General features: G+C 40.8%; 2 protein-coding genes across 2 annotated transcripts; one reads left to right on the top strand and one right to left on the bottom strand.

Moving 5' to 3' along the window:
- The first annotated feature begins 246 nt into the window (after nt 1-246).
- Nucleotides 247-1508, top strand: LOC111237277 (arylamine N-acetyltransferase 2-like). Its single transcript, XM_022766310.1, has one exon. The coding sequence runs from the start codon at nt 450-452 to the stop codon at nt 1311-1313; it is 864 nt and encodes a 287-aa protein (XP_022622031.1). The 5' UTR covers nt 247-449; the 3' UTR covers nt 1314-1508.
- A 92-nt stretch (nt 1509-1600) lies between these two features.
- march6 (membrane associated ring-CH-type finger 6) lies at nt 1601-17572 on the bottom strand. Its single transcript, XM_022766309.1, has 25 exons — nt 17151-17572; nt 16511-16610; nt 14221-14294; nt 13831-13974; nt 12105-12177; nt 11763-11931; nt 11223-11412; nt 10051-10112; nt 9878-9910; nt 9716-9767; nt 9466-9524; nt 9277-9357; nt 8981-9049; nt 8497-8571; nt 6844-6978; nt 6476-6696; nt 5963-6100; nt 5654-5873; nt 4763-4832; nt 4381-4562; nt 3872-4006; nt 3567-3656; nt 3029-3161; nt 2471-2606; nt 1601-2149 (listed from the first exon to the last, which is right to left on the bottom strand). The coding sequence occupies exons 1-25, from the start codon at nt 17167-17169 to the stop codon at nt 2062-2064; spliced, it is 2748 nt and encodes a 915-aa protein (XP_022622030.1). The 5' UTR covers nt 17170-17572; the 3' UTR covers nt 1601-2061.
- Nucleotides 17573-17644: the final 72 nt, after the last annotated feature.

The following is a 17644-nucleotide window of genomic DNA, read 5'->3' as shown; positions in this document are numbered from 1 at the left end:
TCAATTGTGCATTACTTTAAACCTTAATAAAGTTTAAACGGGGAGGTTATGTAAAATTTCACCCCCATACAGTTGTCAAAAAGGGGGAAGTTAGCTACCGAGACTGAAACCGTTTTTCTTTTGCACCAGGCTGTAAACCTGTATTTCTGCTGTTTGGGCATTTTAATATATGAGTCTATGGGCATTGACTTTCTCCCAGCCCCCAGTGGCCATTTGAGGAACTTTCACATTGGCTTCATATTTCAACCCGAGGCCCCCGCTCAACTTGGAGTTGATTTCAGGACTGTAACTTCCTGCCCTTAAAACAACGTTAATCCCGCAACAGAAAGAAAAATATACGGGAACCGTTTTGGTTTAAGTTGGTCAATGTCAGCGTACTTTAAATGTAGTCTTGTTTAATACTGGTGAAGTTGTCAGAAGTGAAAGTAGTGACGCGTAATCCAGGGAAAATGACTTCGGTGGACATGGACTTGCAGAAATATTTGTTGCGCATTGGGTTTGTGGGTCCAGCTGAGCCCAGCCTGGATGTGCTGCGGTCGCTTCACAACTGTCATCTGCTGTCGGTGCCGTTTGAAGACCTCACCGTGCACAGCAGCGGACGAGTCCAACTCGATCTTCCGCTTTTGTTCGACAAGATCGTGAACCGGCGCAGAGGCGGTTTTTGCTTTGAGAACAACGGACTCTTCTCCTGGTTGCTGTCCAAAATGGGCTTCCAGGTAACTTTGATTTCCGGCCAGGTGAAGAACTCCGTCACCGGCCGCTACGGGCCACCTTTTGATCATCTGATCCTCATGGTGACCATTGAGGACCGGCGGTGGCTGTCCGACGTGGGCTTTGGCGTGCCAGGCTTCAGTACCCCCCTTTCACTGGAGCACAGTGGCCCCCAGGAGCAGGGCCATCGAGTGTACCGCATTAGAAAGGAACGGGATATGCACTTTCTGGAATGGCAACAGGAAGAAAACAGAGGTACAGATGGAGACTGGACAGAGATCTACAAGTTTACCCTTGATCCCTGGCGTCTGGAGGATTTTACTGAGATGTGCCAGTACCACCAGAGCTCCCCCAGCTCCATTTTCTTCTGCAAATCCCTCTGCACTGTTTTAAAACCAGGTGGAAGGATCACCTACATTGGCCACAGACTGATCACCGCCACGTTTCCCAATGAGGAAACAGGGAGGGTGTTTGAAACCACAACCAGGGAACTTAAAGATGAGGAGATTCCTGATATTCTGGAACAGGAATTTGGAATTGTGCTAAACTCTCTGCTCATACCAAAGGATGAGGTGATAACACCACCCCCAGTCATGTATTGATCATGTTTCCATATGGAATATCTTTACACCTTCATAGACAAAATTATGTGAAAAAAATGTATCTGTCTTCTTATTGGCATAGCTGCAAACAGTCTTGATTCATACATGTTATACATAAGGATTGCAAATTGATTTTTTAACACTCAGATCAAAGTATGAAGTACAGTATATAGAAAGATTGGACATGTGGCTCTTGTCTAATCCTGATCTTTGCATACACCAACAAACCCAAATCTAGCCGTTAAACAATCAACCACACACAGTCTTAACACATGCAACAAAAAAGATAAATTGTCAGTCTGATTTAATAAATTATACATACACTTTTAAGATGTACAATGGTCATTGCATTAATCCATCTGTCTTTTTTTTTTGTAAGACAAAGTCTGCGTTCAAAGTATTTACACATGTACAATTATCAGGCAGCACTTTACAAAGCAAGGCATGAACAACAATAGAGATGTTGAGCTTTAAATCAAACCCTTCAACCCTCACCCTTCTGCCTACTCCATTTGTCACAGGGGAATACTCAGCTGTCCCATGATTATAATACATTTTCCCATCCCACCTTTGATGGGCAATAAAGGGAATTCAAGAAATTGAATGACATCCATCAAATCCAGCAAGATCCATAGGAGATTCAAACGGATTATGGTCGTTGAAAATCAAAAAGGGTGGGTAAGGGGTGGGGGCTAGGGTGTTCGCAACGTAACAGGTGCAAAAACATGGCGACGCGTGACACAAAAATCTACTCTGCGACAGGGTTGGAGGGGGGGACTGAGCTTGCTCTTCCAGCTTTTCGCTCATAGTTGACGAGCCTCTGTCCAACCAGGTATCTGCAAAGACAGAGATTATCACAATAACAATGCTATGATTCTTACTATTTTCAGACTTCCCAGCACTGAAATGACTCTTCATCTTTGAAGACTATAATTATGCCCTATTTAATTCATAGTCTTGAAATATTAACATTTTGAAATCATACATAACAACTTTTTTAGAAGGTTAAAAGTTAGTTTAGTATAAGTTTGCACTAGATGTTTTTAACTTAAAACTTAAACTGGAAACTGGAAAACAGTCATTGCCAAACACAACAAATGCCTCACAACAAATCTTAAAATAATTGTTTTTTGATGACAATTCAAGTAAATCCTTACTTGTCATTTTTGATGTGTTCATAAAGGCGTTTAAACTGTCGGATCTGGAAGGACAGGATGCCGATAAGTGAGACCACCATCAAGAGGAATGGGTAGATTCTTCTCTGCATTAGAATTTCCATCTCTGGAGTCACTCCTGCAAGAGCAATGCACTTCGGTTATATATTGTTTTACTGAACCTCCCATTAGATCACACTGTAGTCACTGCAACAGTCCTCTGAGATAAGAAGAAATGTAATATTTTGGGAAAACACCTCTGTAATGTGATGGTACTTAAGCATATTGACAGGATGAATCGGACAAACTATCGGTGGTTTGTTTTAAGATAACTCAGTGAAAGTCAGTGCTTTATTCTGCTTTCTTTGCTGCTGAGATCCTATCTTAGAAAAGTGCATTAAGTGCATTTACTGGTATATTTAAGTGTGATGCTCCTGTTTTGGTCTAAAAAAAAAAAAAATCTCCAGCTGAATAGGTGAAATTAACAAACCAACAGAGAAAATGAAAGGTTTAAACAAATACAATTCTAAATACTAATACTACACATGCCCAGGCACTCACCTACACCCGGGACCACTCCAGCAGCGATTACATACGGCACACACAAGGACAGCAGCAGGACTGAGATGACCGGAGCCGCCAGTTTACGGATGATGAATTGAAGATCAATGTTGCGAATTCCGTTTGCATAAACCTAGGGGGGAATTTTGGAATCATTATAAAGCTACTTTCAATTAAATTGATCCACACTGAGGAGTTACTGTCTTAACACAAGTAGGGTGGAATACAAAGTAATCTACAAAGCAGCACAAATGGATCCACTGTCTAGCTGAAGGCTGCATGAGCCAGCATTGAAACATTTTCTCAAACTGAAGGACAGACTAACCACTCAACTTCCCTGTTACTCTTCTTATATACTATAAATAAAATAAATTATGGTATAGAACCACTTCATGTCAAGATTTTATTAATGTATTTGTTTCTTATCTAGCCAAGATACTGAAATCTTAACAGTAATGGCTAAGTAATGAATACTTGTCGGTCAAAAGAAGTTTTGCAACATTAAATAATTAATGCTTAATATCCAACTGAAACCCACCTGCTCAATTACAGTCTTCAGCCACCACTGAGGGCCCATGAGAGTGATGGCAGCAATGATTTTGGCATGGAGCACTCCGAGAGCCCAGTCCTGAAGATAACAATGATCAGTGGATGAATATAGATACAGGAACTGGGGGTTATCTGACGATGCTAAGGAACCCAAATGGGCAAACAGGGTAAAGGAACAATTAGAACATAATACCTACACAACATTAAACTACTAAAATGAAGTTGTAATAGGGGGGGGGGGGGGCAGAGATGGAAAAAGACAGACATACCCATAACACAGACACACAATCGTACCTGCCAAGGGTAGAAGAGGGGTGTTTGGTCCAGGGGTACCCTGAGTGGAGCCACAATAACCAGTTCAAACAGCAGACCCAGTAGCAGCGGGATGACTCCAGCAACCAGTAGAGCTACAACCAGGGTCTTCAGGATCTGCATAAATAAAAAGAGGATGTAAAATTAACCTAAATAATCAGGAAACATCAATAGACTAAGAGAACAAGTATGGTAGTTTGAAGTTTTAGCCCGTTTGATGGCACCTTCTTCCTTCATGGGATAAAATGACTGCAGCACTGGCAGAGTTAAAGACTTGAGTAGAGGCTTCAAAGTTGGGATATTACTAATAGGGAGATGCTACCAAATTTTGGACATTGACTTTTAAGCTTGCAATAAGCAACCAAACGCTTAACAAAAACACTACAGCTCTTGAAAATCTAAATGCTGGAAAGAGAACAACTAATTACAGCACCACTCTGCTGCCCAGTTTTGGTGTTTGCCAACAATGGAGGCTGCTCACTGATGCGTACCATGAGTGTCCACTCCTGGACTTTGCGCATGATGACTGTGCGTCCCTGGGGCATCCAGGCAAGCAGCACAGTGACTCCGCGGATAGACAGCCAGCAGACATACAGGCCACATGCAGCTGTGTACAGTTCGTGGATTTTGGAGTTTCCTGTCCAGAAGGACATCAGCCAGCGCCCGGTGAACACTGAAACACATGACAAAACATACCATACATGAACACACTATTTCCAACATTACAGTGATTGTCATGTCTAATTGAGGAAGAAGTGGATTACTATTAGAGCTCAAAATATAACTTATTAAAGAGCAGAGACATGCACATACTTAGATACACCCTACAATTACAGACTGGGTGTTGGTCTACAGAGTAAAAACACATCTCACCTGGCAGGGTTAGACACACCAGACTTGCCACCAGCAGAGTGATGCACATGAACGCTATGAGCAACACAATCTGGAGAAGAGAGGACAAATGTTTTAGAATTAAAGTGAATATAGGGCAGTAATCAAACTTGGGACATACGATTATAATTGTACTTGTACTGACAACACTGTAGACATATTGTACAGTATACTTTCTAAAGTACAGCTGGAATATGTTAGACAGTTATCACAGTGCACATGGAGATCAAGGCCTTTAACATTAGAAGGAGCAGTAGAATAACAGAGCAGAGTTGTACAGCCTAGGGCGTCGGCACATTTCTAAATTTGTGTCGGAAACCACAAATTACAGATAGCCGTAGTAGGTCTTTTTTTTAACAAAAGAAAAAAGAGACTGTAGAAGAAAAGCCTAAGGTACTCAAATGTATGTTAGTTTAATGCATTATTACTTAAAGAGTATAATTTTTAATCTCTGCATCCCTGCTGCCTGCAATCATACCCTCGAGTGTTAGGGTAGCTATAAACATAAATTAAGAGGGTGTTGCCTCTTCAAAGCAGCTTTGGTGACTGAATTTGCATTTGCAAGGGAAGCTTATGGTGCCAGTTATAGATTCTTCACTGTCTCACTAAACCTGACTGGTGAATTACATTTTGTGACTTTGCAGCCTATAGTAATCATGCTAATAAAGATTTCAGAAAACACTGCAAAGGTTCAAATGTTGGAATGCTGGAATCCATGCATCTAAGACCTGTAAACTAACCATCATTTCCTATTACTGGATATCAAACAAGTGCATTAGTACTTAAAAAGCAGTAATACCACATAAAATTCCACAGAGCCTGCTCCATAAACTCTGGAAAATGTTCATACCAAGGTTCAAAACCACATCTCACCCTGAATGGGAAGCGAAGGGGTCGGTGGTAGGGCTGGAAACCCACTGGTCCACCTTGTTGCAGGATGGCCTGGTGGGCTGCATGTAGCCCCTCGCCAACAGCTGGGGCAGGGTTGTTGTTGTTGTTATGGTGACCGGGGGGAGGGTTATTATTGTTGTTGTTCACAGGCTGGTTGGCATCATTGTCCTCCTGCTCCCCGAGGAGGTAGGAGTGGAGGTCTCTGCAGAGGCAAAGAGAGAAGCGGTTGATTGGTTACAGCCAATTTGAGAAAATGTAAAATATGTTTTGGTGTATTCAGACCTGACTTACAGTAAATATCCAGCACTGACTGTCCAGGCTCTGACCAGGCCTTTGAGCCACTGGCGAGTGTGTCCCTGCTCCAGTAGAGCTGGCAGCACAACCTGGAGTAATAATAGCTCCAAAGACAGCTCACTGACTGGGGCGTCACTGAGGGGAAACAGGTGGACAGGTCAGAAAAAGACATTTCAACAATGTGCTCCAGTGCATGTCCCACATGGTGCCACAGAACAGTTCTTGAGATTTCTGTTCCCAATTGTTTTGATAAAGCCTTCTGTGTATGTATATGTTAAGTTTCTTACAGCTACTGAAATGGGCACATCACTACAACTCTTGTTTTTGATCAGTCATTCATGTTGGCAATACGACCGATACTTCCTCTTAAACTCAAGCTTTACTGCAGCAAGATGCTGTGGCAACTTGGCTTGAAGAGGAAGTGGGATTAAACATTTTAGAGAGACAAATCAGCAGCGTTCATATAGATTATTGCTAAGTGACTGATAATCTTGTTATGCCTGTGGTTACCTGTAGAGCATGACATTGTATGGCAGGAAGGTGGGCAGCAGTAGTTTAATCAGCCTGATGGGCAGCCACAGCATGAGCAACACGATAGAACCGAACACCACCACGGACAGGATGAACCGCCGCAGGTGTCTGTAGATGGGCAGGTGAATCATCTCCTGCACTGGGTTAAAATCTGGGTCATTGAGGTTTCTCAGAAACCACAGCACTCCAGGCCTCAGCACCTGATGGACAAACAAGAAGTTATTGCATTTTTTTTCCTCAATTGTATTTTTTTTTTTAAATCATAATCAAAAATTTACCTAAAGCAAAATCAACTTAAAGTACTTACATAAAAAAAACAGACGTTAGCAAACATTTTGTCATCTTACCTCTCTCAGTAGGAGGATGAAAGAAGCAAAGTAGAAGACATAGACCATTCCCACAAGCCAGTGCAGGAACATGGTGGTACCCGGGGCTGATTTAAAACTCAACTCTCTGTCTTTCAGGGAGGCATCAAACATCTCCTGCAGGATGCAGAAATTAAAATGGAAAAAAAAAAACATTTTGAATTTATTCAAATTCAGTATAAGTTCTAAGATGATGCTTCCCGATTACTTTTCTTTGCTCAGTGAATGAAGTGTTGGCTCGATGATAAAATGTGTTATGAATAACATTTACACATGCCATATGCTTTACACATTTAAACTAGGTTTAGTCGCCTTGCGGCTGTATGCCTTCGCTAAGCAGTCAAGTTGCAGGATATGGTCACAATCTCCCCTTCTGTTCCTGCATTATAGAGTTGATTTGTGGCCAGAAAAGTGTTATTGCAGAACATTATGATGTGACAGTAAATTTAACTATTAATGTTTTGGATATAAAATGTCATCACTTCATCGTTTTATCCCATTAGACATTTGTGTGATATTTGGTCACGATTAGTGTAGTGAGTGTTTTTGCTAAATTCGAAAAATTTCAGTCGAGGTGTTCTTGAGATATCACCTTCACAAGAATGCAACAGACGTGAGGTCAAAGTGACCTCGGCCTTCTCGAGAATGGGATGGACGGATGGACACACAACTTGAAAACATAATGTCTCTAGCCACGGCTGTTGCCGGTGTGGAGGCATAATTGCAAAAAACTTTTCAGAGAGTAAAGTTAAGTCTAATTTTCCAGACTGGTATTGTTAACTTATGCAAGTGCTGTTGTATGTATTCAATTAGCCATGTCCTTAATTTGAAATATTTATTCATAACTTCAAAAACGAGCATCACAGCAGAGACCAAAGAAGCTGATTGTTATCAAAAGGTTCCTTTGAATTTGTGGGACAAACTAAAATGATGAAGATAGCGTTTTCCACACAGTCCATTCTCAGGCCAATTAGGTTCTTCTCACTAGCAAACAGCTGCAGAGCAGGACGGATGCGGTTCCCTTCTGCTGTGAAAGCTGCTCCATCTGTTCTGAGACAGGTTGAATGGCTCGGGACAGGCTCAGGAAAACATACCCACTGAGTTACAATGAGTAGCATAGGTGGCAAGCTCGGGAGGCAGCAGGGGGTGGAGAGGGACTTGGTTTTCTGACAAGTTCTTACACACAAGGAATGTGAGAGCCACAACGCAACCTTGTTAAAAGCCACTTCAATGGCTATGTGACAGACGCCTCTACAGGGTAGGCAAGACTTTTCTCATTTTAGAAAAACAACATAAATGAAGCATCCACTGAAATTACATAAGAAGAGACATATCCAGAAAATGAGGCTGTCACTGACTCTGGCAGAACCCTTTCAGGCTTGTAGAAAACATGGATACTACTCCAAGAAAATATTTCTCAATATAAAATACAAGACTGCATCTACAACTACAACAGCCAACAATGAGAGAAGTTTGACCTTTATAATACTAATTAAAGTTTGATTCCAAATCCAACACATTAAACCACTTTAATAAAAAATGCAGACAAGTGAGAGGAGCTGGGGAATTAGATCATTTAACAGAGTACTGGAGACATAATGACAGTAAGAATAAGGAGTAGAGTAAGAGCCTTACTAAAGAGCAGATGTCAAGCCACCAGCCACAGATGAGTGGAAACACACCAATCTCCACAACAACCAGCAGAGAGACCTGTAATAGAAAGAGAGACATGTCTCAGTAACAGTTTATACCATATGTAGATGAACTGAAACCTGAAAAACACAGTAATTGAACCCTTTTTCTCATTCAGTTATATTGTAAGAATTATCATGATACTGTTGAAGGACTGTCCTTGTGTGTGTCTGTTAATGCAGGGTGATGATTTTAAAAGGAGAAGGTAATCCTGTGCCTGTAGGCATATTAGCCATTTATCTTATTATTTCTGGGTCATACTGGAATAAATCATTTCTATCCCTCAGCTTATGTGTATGATTGCAAATTCAGTGTTGTGTTCAGGAAGTAAATCTCAATAAGTGTATACTTCTGTGTGCATTTCAACCAAGGACTGTGCTTATGTGTGAGTCACACAAAGCAAAAATGCACTTAGAGGTGTTGTTACCTTGACAACAATGTAGCAGACTCCCAGGAGACGCCGGGAGCGCTGGAACCTGACCAGAGCGGCCAGTCCCTGAGACAGCCATTAAGGATCAACACTGGTACCACACACACACACGCACACGCACACGCACATGCACACGTACACACACATCTGCACAGACCTAAAAATAAATTTAACGTGCAAAGTCTGGCCCTGTAATATTGTGAGACTACAGTCGATGGAATTGTTTTTGCCTTAGGTTTTACATTTCAGGAGAGTACAGGGGATTGATAGATGATTGTTAGGTGGAAGGATACATGACAGAGGATGAGCGTCATGGCCAGCAGTATGTAGCCCACAATTGTTGTGATTAAGCCCTCAAAGTGGGAGGCTTGGACCTGCAGAGAAATACAATGTAGTAGTCAATAAATAAAAATAAAAATGAAGTATAATTCATTAGATACAGTGTTGCATAATAAAGCTAATTGATAAAAGCAGTTTCTTACATATTCCTCAAAGCCAAGACCAACAACAGAGAAGTGCCCGATGTGGTATGGACAAAATGCTGAATGAAGGAAAAAAAAAAAAAAAAAGAGAGAACATTTCCCACTGTAGCATATAAACATCATTGCCAGAATTACATAATAAATAAGAGTCTGTCATTTTGGTATGATAAAAATAGACCAGAATCATATAATTGTACAGTATACCTTTATGCTTATGATACATGAAACATCATTGTTTCAGTCTACTCACCAAAGACCAGGATGAAGAGTGTGTTGAGAGATACTACCCAAAACACATGCTCCTACAAGACAAAGACATAAACATCAAGTGGTAAGATACAGTATGTAAAACATATCTTTTACATACTCCTCATACAAAATATAAATGACAGTTATGGGTATAAAGACTCACCAAAAATACCAGTGACCCATCCAGGCCGAGCATCTACAAGGGAAATTGAAGAATTTTAAGTGTTTCATGTGCAAGGATGCATGCCACTGATAACAAAGTTACATATAGATTTGTGTATTTGTGTGTACTAAGGATGAAGGGGTTTGGAGATTGATAATGATATGCAGAGTTACCCTTTCCCAGGTGAGCTCCTCTGCTGCTCTGTCCCACTCCAAAGCATTCCAATTCATGTCATCTACAGAGACAGACATCAGCTTGAAATACAATGAGGATTACTATAATCATACCAAACACTAACTTATGAAGTATTTGTATAAACAGCATCTGGGTGATCCCGTCTAAGTCGGTATCACTGATCAGATCATTTCTGACTGTATCTCCCTGCTTTTCAGATGACAACAGCACTACAGTGCACAATATTAAGACAGGAAAACACCACTTTATTGTGTTTGTCTGGTCAAATGGTTTTGAGTTGGCTTTTAGTGCAAAGGCAGAAAAATATTTTTCACAAATGCTGTTACTCTTAAATTATTAATGTTGTTCCAGGAAAATCAGTTAGTTCTGAAGTGCAAAAAAAGGCTATTGTGAGACTTTTCCATTTTATTCATTTAGCTTTAGTGACACTCCACAGTAAGAATAATGTATAATATAGTAACAATTCATTATCTGCCTCTTTTGGCCGGCCTGCTGCAATATCAGTCCATTAACCACAGTAAAACAAAACAAATAAGTGTGAGTGCTGTGGGTTGCATTTTGACATGTCGTTATATCATACTCAAATTAATTGTGATAACAAATTGTTACCAAATTAGACCATTATGGAAACCATTTGTATGCTCTGACGCCAGTGGTGTTGTTCGTTCTAATGTTTCTCAACATTAAGACTGCAGTTCCATAAACCTGTTGTTTTCTGTTGCAAAAAGACGTTGTTCCAACCGTGGCCTTATTTGTTGGCTTCATTGGAGACAAAATATTTTGGGAACACTTTACTCACTTTTCCATTTCATTTGTGTGTGAACTGCACCATTCCCTCAGTGTTTTGTGATCTTAAGCAATTCAATTCTGAAAGGTAAGGCATTCCAGCATATCTCCATTAAATCTGACCAGGCAGAGCACACTGTGAAATGTGATGGACAGACAGGCAGAAGGTGCCACTCTTGAAGACAATCACTAGGTTTGCCTATACTAATATATATGTCTTACAATTAATGATATTTATATACCGATGAAGACATTTTATACAGTCTGACAACTCGTCTGACTGACCAAAATTAGCTATAGGTGCAAGAAAAACAGACTTTAAGTGGAATTTACTTAAGTGTTCAACTTAATAACAAATTCTAACCTTGTGCTCCATTATTGGGGTCAGCATCTTCAGCAGCGGCTCCCTCCTCTTCCTCCAGCTCTGGGTCATCACCTTGGTCTGGGGGGACATCAGGGGGCTCAGGTTCTGCTTCATTTTGGGCTGGGGGATCAGCAGGGGCCGGCTGGGCTGCAGGGGGCTCATCAGCTGCTCCCTGACCTGCGCCTTGTGCCTGAGGGTGAGAGAGCAGGATGTATTTTATATAGGGAGATGTTTGTGTGTATGCGCGTGATTAAGACTGGATGTACAAGTATGTGTCACGACAGGATACTGCAGAGTAGATGTATGGGTTACAGTAAGATATGGTATTTAAATTATGCACACAATACAAAAAAATAACTATGCCCACCATTAATATCTTTTTCCCTCTCTTGGTGTATTTATTGCCTGGCTAAAAGAACTGGCTATCATTTATATACTGTTTCGTGGAACAGCTCTTTTTGATGCTTTCGCTTTTCTTTTTTTTTTTTTTTAAATCAAAGAAATGAGTTTGGCTTATTGGCAATCAGTCAAGCAATGCACCTCATTGGCTTGTCCAGCTGCATTCGGTGGTGGCGGCTGGTGCTGCTCTAACCACTGGGGAGCGCCGCCATGGACTATCTGTTCTCTCAGCCACACCAGACTGATAAATGCACACAGGGTGCAGGTGACGACGAAGCAGCCCTGAAGACAATCTGCGAGCAGGTTCTCTCTGAAGGAACAAACAAAAACAAATACATGAAAATACAAAAACACTGAAACGGTCCTTTGTACCTAAGATGTAGGGAAATTAGGATATTAAAGAAGTAGAAAACATGAACTTATATGAAGTTTAACATAATGCTTTAGTGTGTAGTGCTAGAGAATACTGGTATCATCACTCACGTAGAGAGCATGTCCAATGGCAGTGTCAAAAGTGAGCTCACAGAGCCGGTAAACAGACACTTGTAGATGCGACCTGAGGCAAAGAGAGCGGATAAATACATTGGTGTCAATCTGCATATGAAAAATACATTTTAAATGTTTAAAACATTCTGCATTGAAACAACTTACATGATGTATGAGAAATAAATATTATCTAAGCGACATTTTTTACATTGAGTAGTGAGGGGGATTTATATAGCTTGGAAAACATTGCATAGCCCGTTATGTAATGGTACTTAAGCTGTAATTCTCTTGATCTTGTTAAACGATAAACATTAGCTAATATGTAAAGTTTATGTCACGGTCACGTCATCAATGACTGTATTATGTGCTCCAGAAAGAGGAAACGTGTCCAGTGTTTCCTCTAGGATTTTTTTCAGCAGTGGTCTCCGGGGGGGGGGGGGCATACACAAATGACCAAATGAGCAGTTGACAGCAGATTTTACTTTCAAAACCTATATTTGTTGGCTGGCCAGTTGAATATGCTTTTATCGCTACCATTGAACTTTTACAATATATATCTCAGCCATATACAATGTCAAGAAAAATAAATACCTTTGGATTGTGAAAAATAAATGATACTTCAACTCTAACCAGTTGAAAATGTAAAAAGTAAAAAATAAATAAAACAATAACATTAAATAAATAAAAATAATAAATAAACATATAAAGATGAGCTAGATGGGGCTGTAGAGTCAGTGGCAAAGTTTGCACCCAGGCTCAGAGCACTTGATTTTCAGCGTTATATAGTTTACACTCACATCACATCTGATTACAAGTGTGAACATTAAAATACTATTTTTTACCTAACCATCATCATTTATGAGTCGGTAAAAGGCTTATGATAGGCTACCTGACTAGCGTCTTCTTCATCTGTTGTCTTTCTCTTCTTAGAGAAGTATCTGAACAAGCTCATCTGAAAATGCAGTCAGCAGTTAATACATAATGACGTGTAGATATTAGCTTAATGCTATCAATTAGTTTACCCAAGTTAGCGTCACTGAGTCTACCTTTTCTCCGGTAATTCGCTTCCTTATTCCTCACGACTACACTTCTCTGACTCTGACCTGGTACCTGACGTGATGTCACTTTCAAGGCCGCGCTCTCGCGAGTAATTAACTCCAATAGGATCCCCCCACCACCCCACTCCCTCCCTCCCTCCCCTCTCTTCCCCTCCTCCCGCTGTTGCGCTCATCATCACACAGGCTGTGCTGTGAAGGTGGAGAGATGTGGCGGTGGTGCATTTGCGACAATAAAAAAAACAAAAAAACAAATAAATAAAAAAATAAAAAGAAATTTGAAGGCGTGGCGGCTATGATTTAGCAGTGGTGGGCCGCCACTGCTAAATGAATGTAGAGGAAACACTGGTGTCTATGTGTGCCTACATATGTGCGCTAAAGGGAGACATTCCTTTCACCCATACTGGGGCAAAACAGCAGACGTGAAGTTACACTCAAGGGGGCAACATACAGTACAATCAGCGTGTGCTTTCAAATCTATGAAACGCACTGATCAGTTGTAATCAGATTAAACCCGTTTCTCCCGCTGCTTTGAAATTAATTGTATGTTTAAGATAATAAAACTATGAAAAACAACACAAAGGTTGTAACAAAGGCTTATATATTAAGAGGTTTTCCTTGTGGCACTGAATACAGTTTATCTCTGCATTTCTGTGTCTCCCACTTACATGCAGTGAGAGGGACCACCCCGAGCCATGCGAAGGCCACCAATGTGTAATGGAACCAGTAGCGGATTGCCGTGCCCACACTGGTCAGCAGGCCGGCACAAATGTCTTGTATGGGCAGACGTGAGGGCATGTCTGGGGAGTAGACTGAAGGGTAGAAAGGAAAAGAGTGAACCCGAGACATTCAATACATTTTTTCTGTGTGATCATTTTCTGTTTACAACACTGGAAGTTATTTACATTATTCAAAATTTTGTATTAACGAAGAAATGATTCTCAATAAATGAAACGGTCACTGTAAAATATAAAAAAGAACCAACTGGCCCCATGTGTGAGGCTAGTTTGGGAAACTAATATGATTAATATGATTCATCAATGACGTCACAAACTTACTTGGTGTAAAAGCAAATCTGTGCTTGCACAATTCACAGTACTCCTTCCTGCTGTGCTTCAGCCACTGGACCAAACTGTAAAGCAACATTTATAGTGTGAAAAGAACCATACATGCGCTAACAGAACATTTTTATGTTCTAATCACAGACATTTTTCAAGCTGACAACCAGTTTCTCACACAGACAGACTCAACACACTCAAGTGGTTTGTAATTTTGTGGGTATACATTTAGGAAGACATATTCCAAAAATTTACATCAATAGCAATGGGAACCCACTGGTTAATTCAAATTAGACACTTTATATAGCTACTTGTGGTGAATGTGGTGAATGTGAATGTGTTTATGTGTGTGTAGTTACATTTGAAAATTCTGAGATGTAGACAAAGACTATGACTATAGTGTTCACCTAACATGATCTTTTTCATTGCTGTCACACCACTGCTATGATTAACTACACAAGGATATGATGTGATTAGGATGTAAGCTCAGCTCTTAAGACCTCTCCAGGACCTCTGCACCCAACAGACACCGACTATGAGCATTTATCATTTCTCAGTCTGACTCTCTGATTACAACTAACAAAGTAGGGTGTATCAGCTATTTCTGAGCTGATGTGTGCTTGTATGTTGCCCATAATAATACCATCCCAGCTTGTTGTGACATAGGCTAGACTGTGGGATTAACAAGTGGGTTATGTAAGGGAGTCACTAACCAAGCTGAGTCCAACACATACAACAGCTTTCTCGTTAGACCTACACAGACCAAGGTTATACCTCAAGTTTCAATTCAACTTTGCTTACATCAGTCAACCTTCCAACTATGCTCCTTAAATAAAAAATGATAAGCTTTATTGCTGTACCATAACTATGCAAACATAGGTGATCCATTACAGATCACGGCTATTCCTTTGTGGTTCAATTAAGGAAAAGTTGTATCAAGATCAGCAACAGTCGGGCTATCTAAGGGGAATTGGCCCTATGATGCTCAAGTACAACTGAAAATCAAGACACACTGTAACACACATATCTCTATATGACTGTGAAGGCATTTAAAAACTGTGACGTTGAATGACTGGTGAAGATAGAGCCTTGTTTTGCTCACAGAAAGACAAGGTCTTCTTAAGATGAGTCCCACATGGGTTCAAGTCAAACTGTCACAATACATATTGGGCACCCAGCTGTGAGAAGTTTTCCCCCTGCTATTTGAAGGAGTGCAACTGTGCGGTGTGAGTCCTGTCCACATTTAGTTTGATACATCTCTGACTGTGGCACTCTGGGTAATAAAATTTCAGCATCACGCATCTCCTACCTCAGAACTGCTAAAATAAGCATAGCTACGTTTAACATTCCATACACTGAGCACTACAATCTAGACACAATAGGCTGTTATTCTAAACTTTGTGGGGGTGGCAGCGAACTAATATGAATACGGACTGAGGTTCAACAGTTACCGCAGAACAATCCAGGCCTGGCCTTTGCTTCTGCCTGGGGATTTCCATCCACCTGACCCTCTTACAACCAGTGATGCTCACACACACCTGACAGATGAGAACACAGCACAATCTCCAAAGTACCTGCGGGTGCTGGTATTGTTTTCACTATCCTAATACCACACCTACGGCCAGTAAACTGGGATGCTATGTAACCTGGATGTGATAGAGGACAAACCTGTTCTGCATCCTTTTCAAGGTTCTTCTGTTTCTTTTATCATCAAGCCATCACTCTAGGAATAATCTTTGTGCACAACCTGTACTCCAAATTATTATTAGAATTTGTTAAGAACCACCTTGAAATTTCAAAATGTGCGGTCACAGTTAAAAAAAAGAGGATTCCTGTTTCCAGATTATCTTGGATTATCAAATCAAGTGAAAGTACAAGTGCAATATACTGTTTACTTTAATCAGTACTACTTAGGGGAAACTTCCATGTAAAAACTATCCTGCTTTTTTAGACCATAAGATTAAAAATAACCTAGCTAACAATTTTTTTCTTAAAGACTTTGTGTTCATGTGCATAGAGCCAAGATAGGAATAACCCTGATGGAAAAAAATGTTGGAAAAAGGTTTCGGAGAAGATATGAGAGAGGCTACTGTGAACTAGGGTTTTGGAGTAACTAATACAACAAGTTAACACAATGTCCAATCTTAGCCTAGTTACTCACATTAATGTGAAAGGTCTTTTCTGTGTAAATGTTTAATAAAAGGGGAAAGCGGGACTCTGGAAAACGGAATCCTGCAAAGTCAAAATAATGACAGCTGTCAAAGGGGAAGAGACACCCAAACACACTTACCATTCCTGGTGGATAAACTTGATACTGCCAGTGCAGACACAGGGGTGGTACAAGGGTTTGTCTGGGGTCCCCTCAGAGCGGCACACGCGACAAATATCCGCTTCACACACAAACACACACATACACACAATGTGAGTGAGTATTTGACAATCATTGACAAAGCCAAGCAAAACAGAGATGTGCAGACAGAATTGGGGGACTGGGGTGTGTTATTTGACAGGTGTCTTTTGGATGGAGGAATGTTATTTTGACACATATAGTCGCTGATGCTAGACACTTAAGGTAAACAAGGTACACAAATCTAAGTGAGTTACACATGAAACTTCGCTGATCTATATGCCCATACATCAGGAGACTGATGACATCACCAGTAACTTCTGGTTCTTTCTACGCTCTCTACTACATTGCTGCTTCACAGTGTGCTCTAACATTGAGCTCAGTTGCATTAAAACCGCGTTTAACGGTCTTCTTCCGTCTTCCTGATTTAACCCCGTATTACATTGACAGGATATCAAGCTATGCTATTCTGCTAAATTAACCACTAGCAGGCCAGGCTTGGGTCTCTCTGATGCACGGACGAAGCTAACGCTAGTTAACCCCAGCTGGGCAGCAACTACAACAGACTTCCTCGGGTATTTACCTTCTTCGGCAGTATCCATGTTGTTCGCTAAGCACCAATCACCGTTTCTTCCAGGAATACCTTGTTCAGTGAACCCATCCACGACACAGACAATATCGTTTAGCTAGCTAAATTAAGCTAGCGAGACGAGTGTATCCTTATGTGTCGGATGCATTGACAATCATAAAATGGTTTCCCCACAGACTGACCACTAGTACTTGCTTCGTCGTGTCCTCTTACATCAAGCCTGTGTTCGCCGCTATACAAAAGGTTTTATTTTTACGGTGTATTTTTTAAACGTAAAACAATAAACTTCAGGAACCTCACATCCTCTTTGAAATGACAGTTTAAACCTGGGAGACAAATGGCTAGCTAAGCTCGCTAACGCATGCGCTAACGTCACTGCTAGCTCCTGTCATAACAATTTCACTTTACCACATCGGTTCAAGTTTTACGGCAGGTAAACTTCCACAACAACCGTCACGTGGTTAGTGAAGGGCAAGCTATAACTTCTT

This window comes from Seriola dumerili, unplaced genomic scaffold (genome assembly GCF_002260705.1).
Source record: "Seriola dumerili isolate Sdu_G_001 unplaced genomic scaffold, Sdu_1.0 BDQW01000822.1, whole genome shotgun sequence".
In the NCBI taxonomy this organism is placed as follows: domain Eukaryota; kingdom Metazoa; phylum Chordata; class Actinopteri; order Carangiformes; family Carangidae; genus Seriola; species Seriola dumerili.
Note: the sequence above shows the minus strand (reverse complement) of the source record. Positions and strands in the feature narration are given on the sequence as shown.

What these genes read in the sequence shown, in the direction of transcription:
- LOC111237277 (XM_022766310.1), top strand. Translation starts at nt 450, where the DNA reads ATGACTTCGGTGGACATGGACTTGCAGAAATATTTGTTGCGCATTGGG.
- march6 (XM_022766309.1), bottom strand. An exon ending in CAGATTTGCTTTTACACCAA is followed by an intron (nt 13,975 to 14,220) that starts GTAAGTTTGTGA and finishes TCTACCCTTCAG; the next exon opens with TCTACTCCCCAGACATGCCC. An exon ending in GGCTTGACATCTGCTCTTTA is followed by an intron (nt 6,979 to 8,496) that starts GTAAGGCTCTTA and finishes TGCATCCTGCAG; the next exon opens with GAGATGTTTGATGCCTCCCT.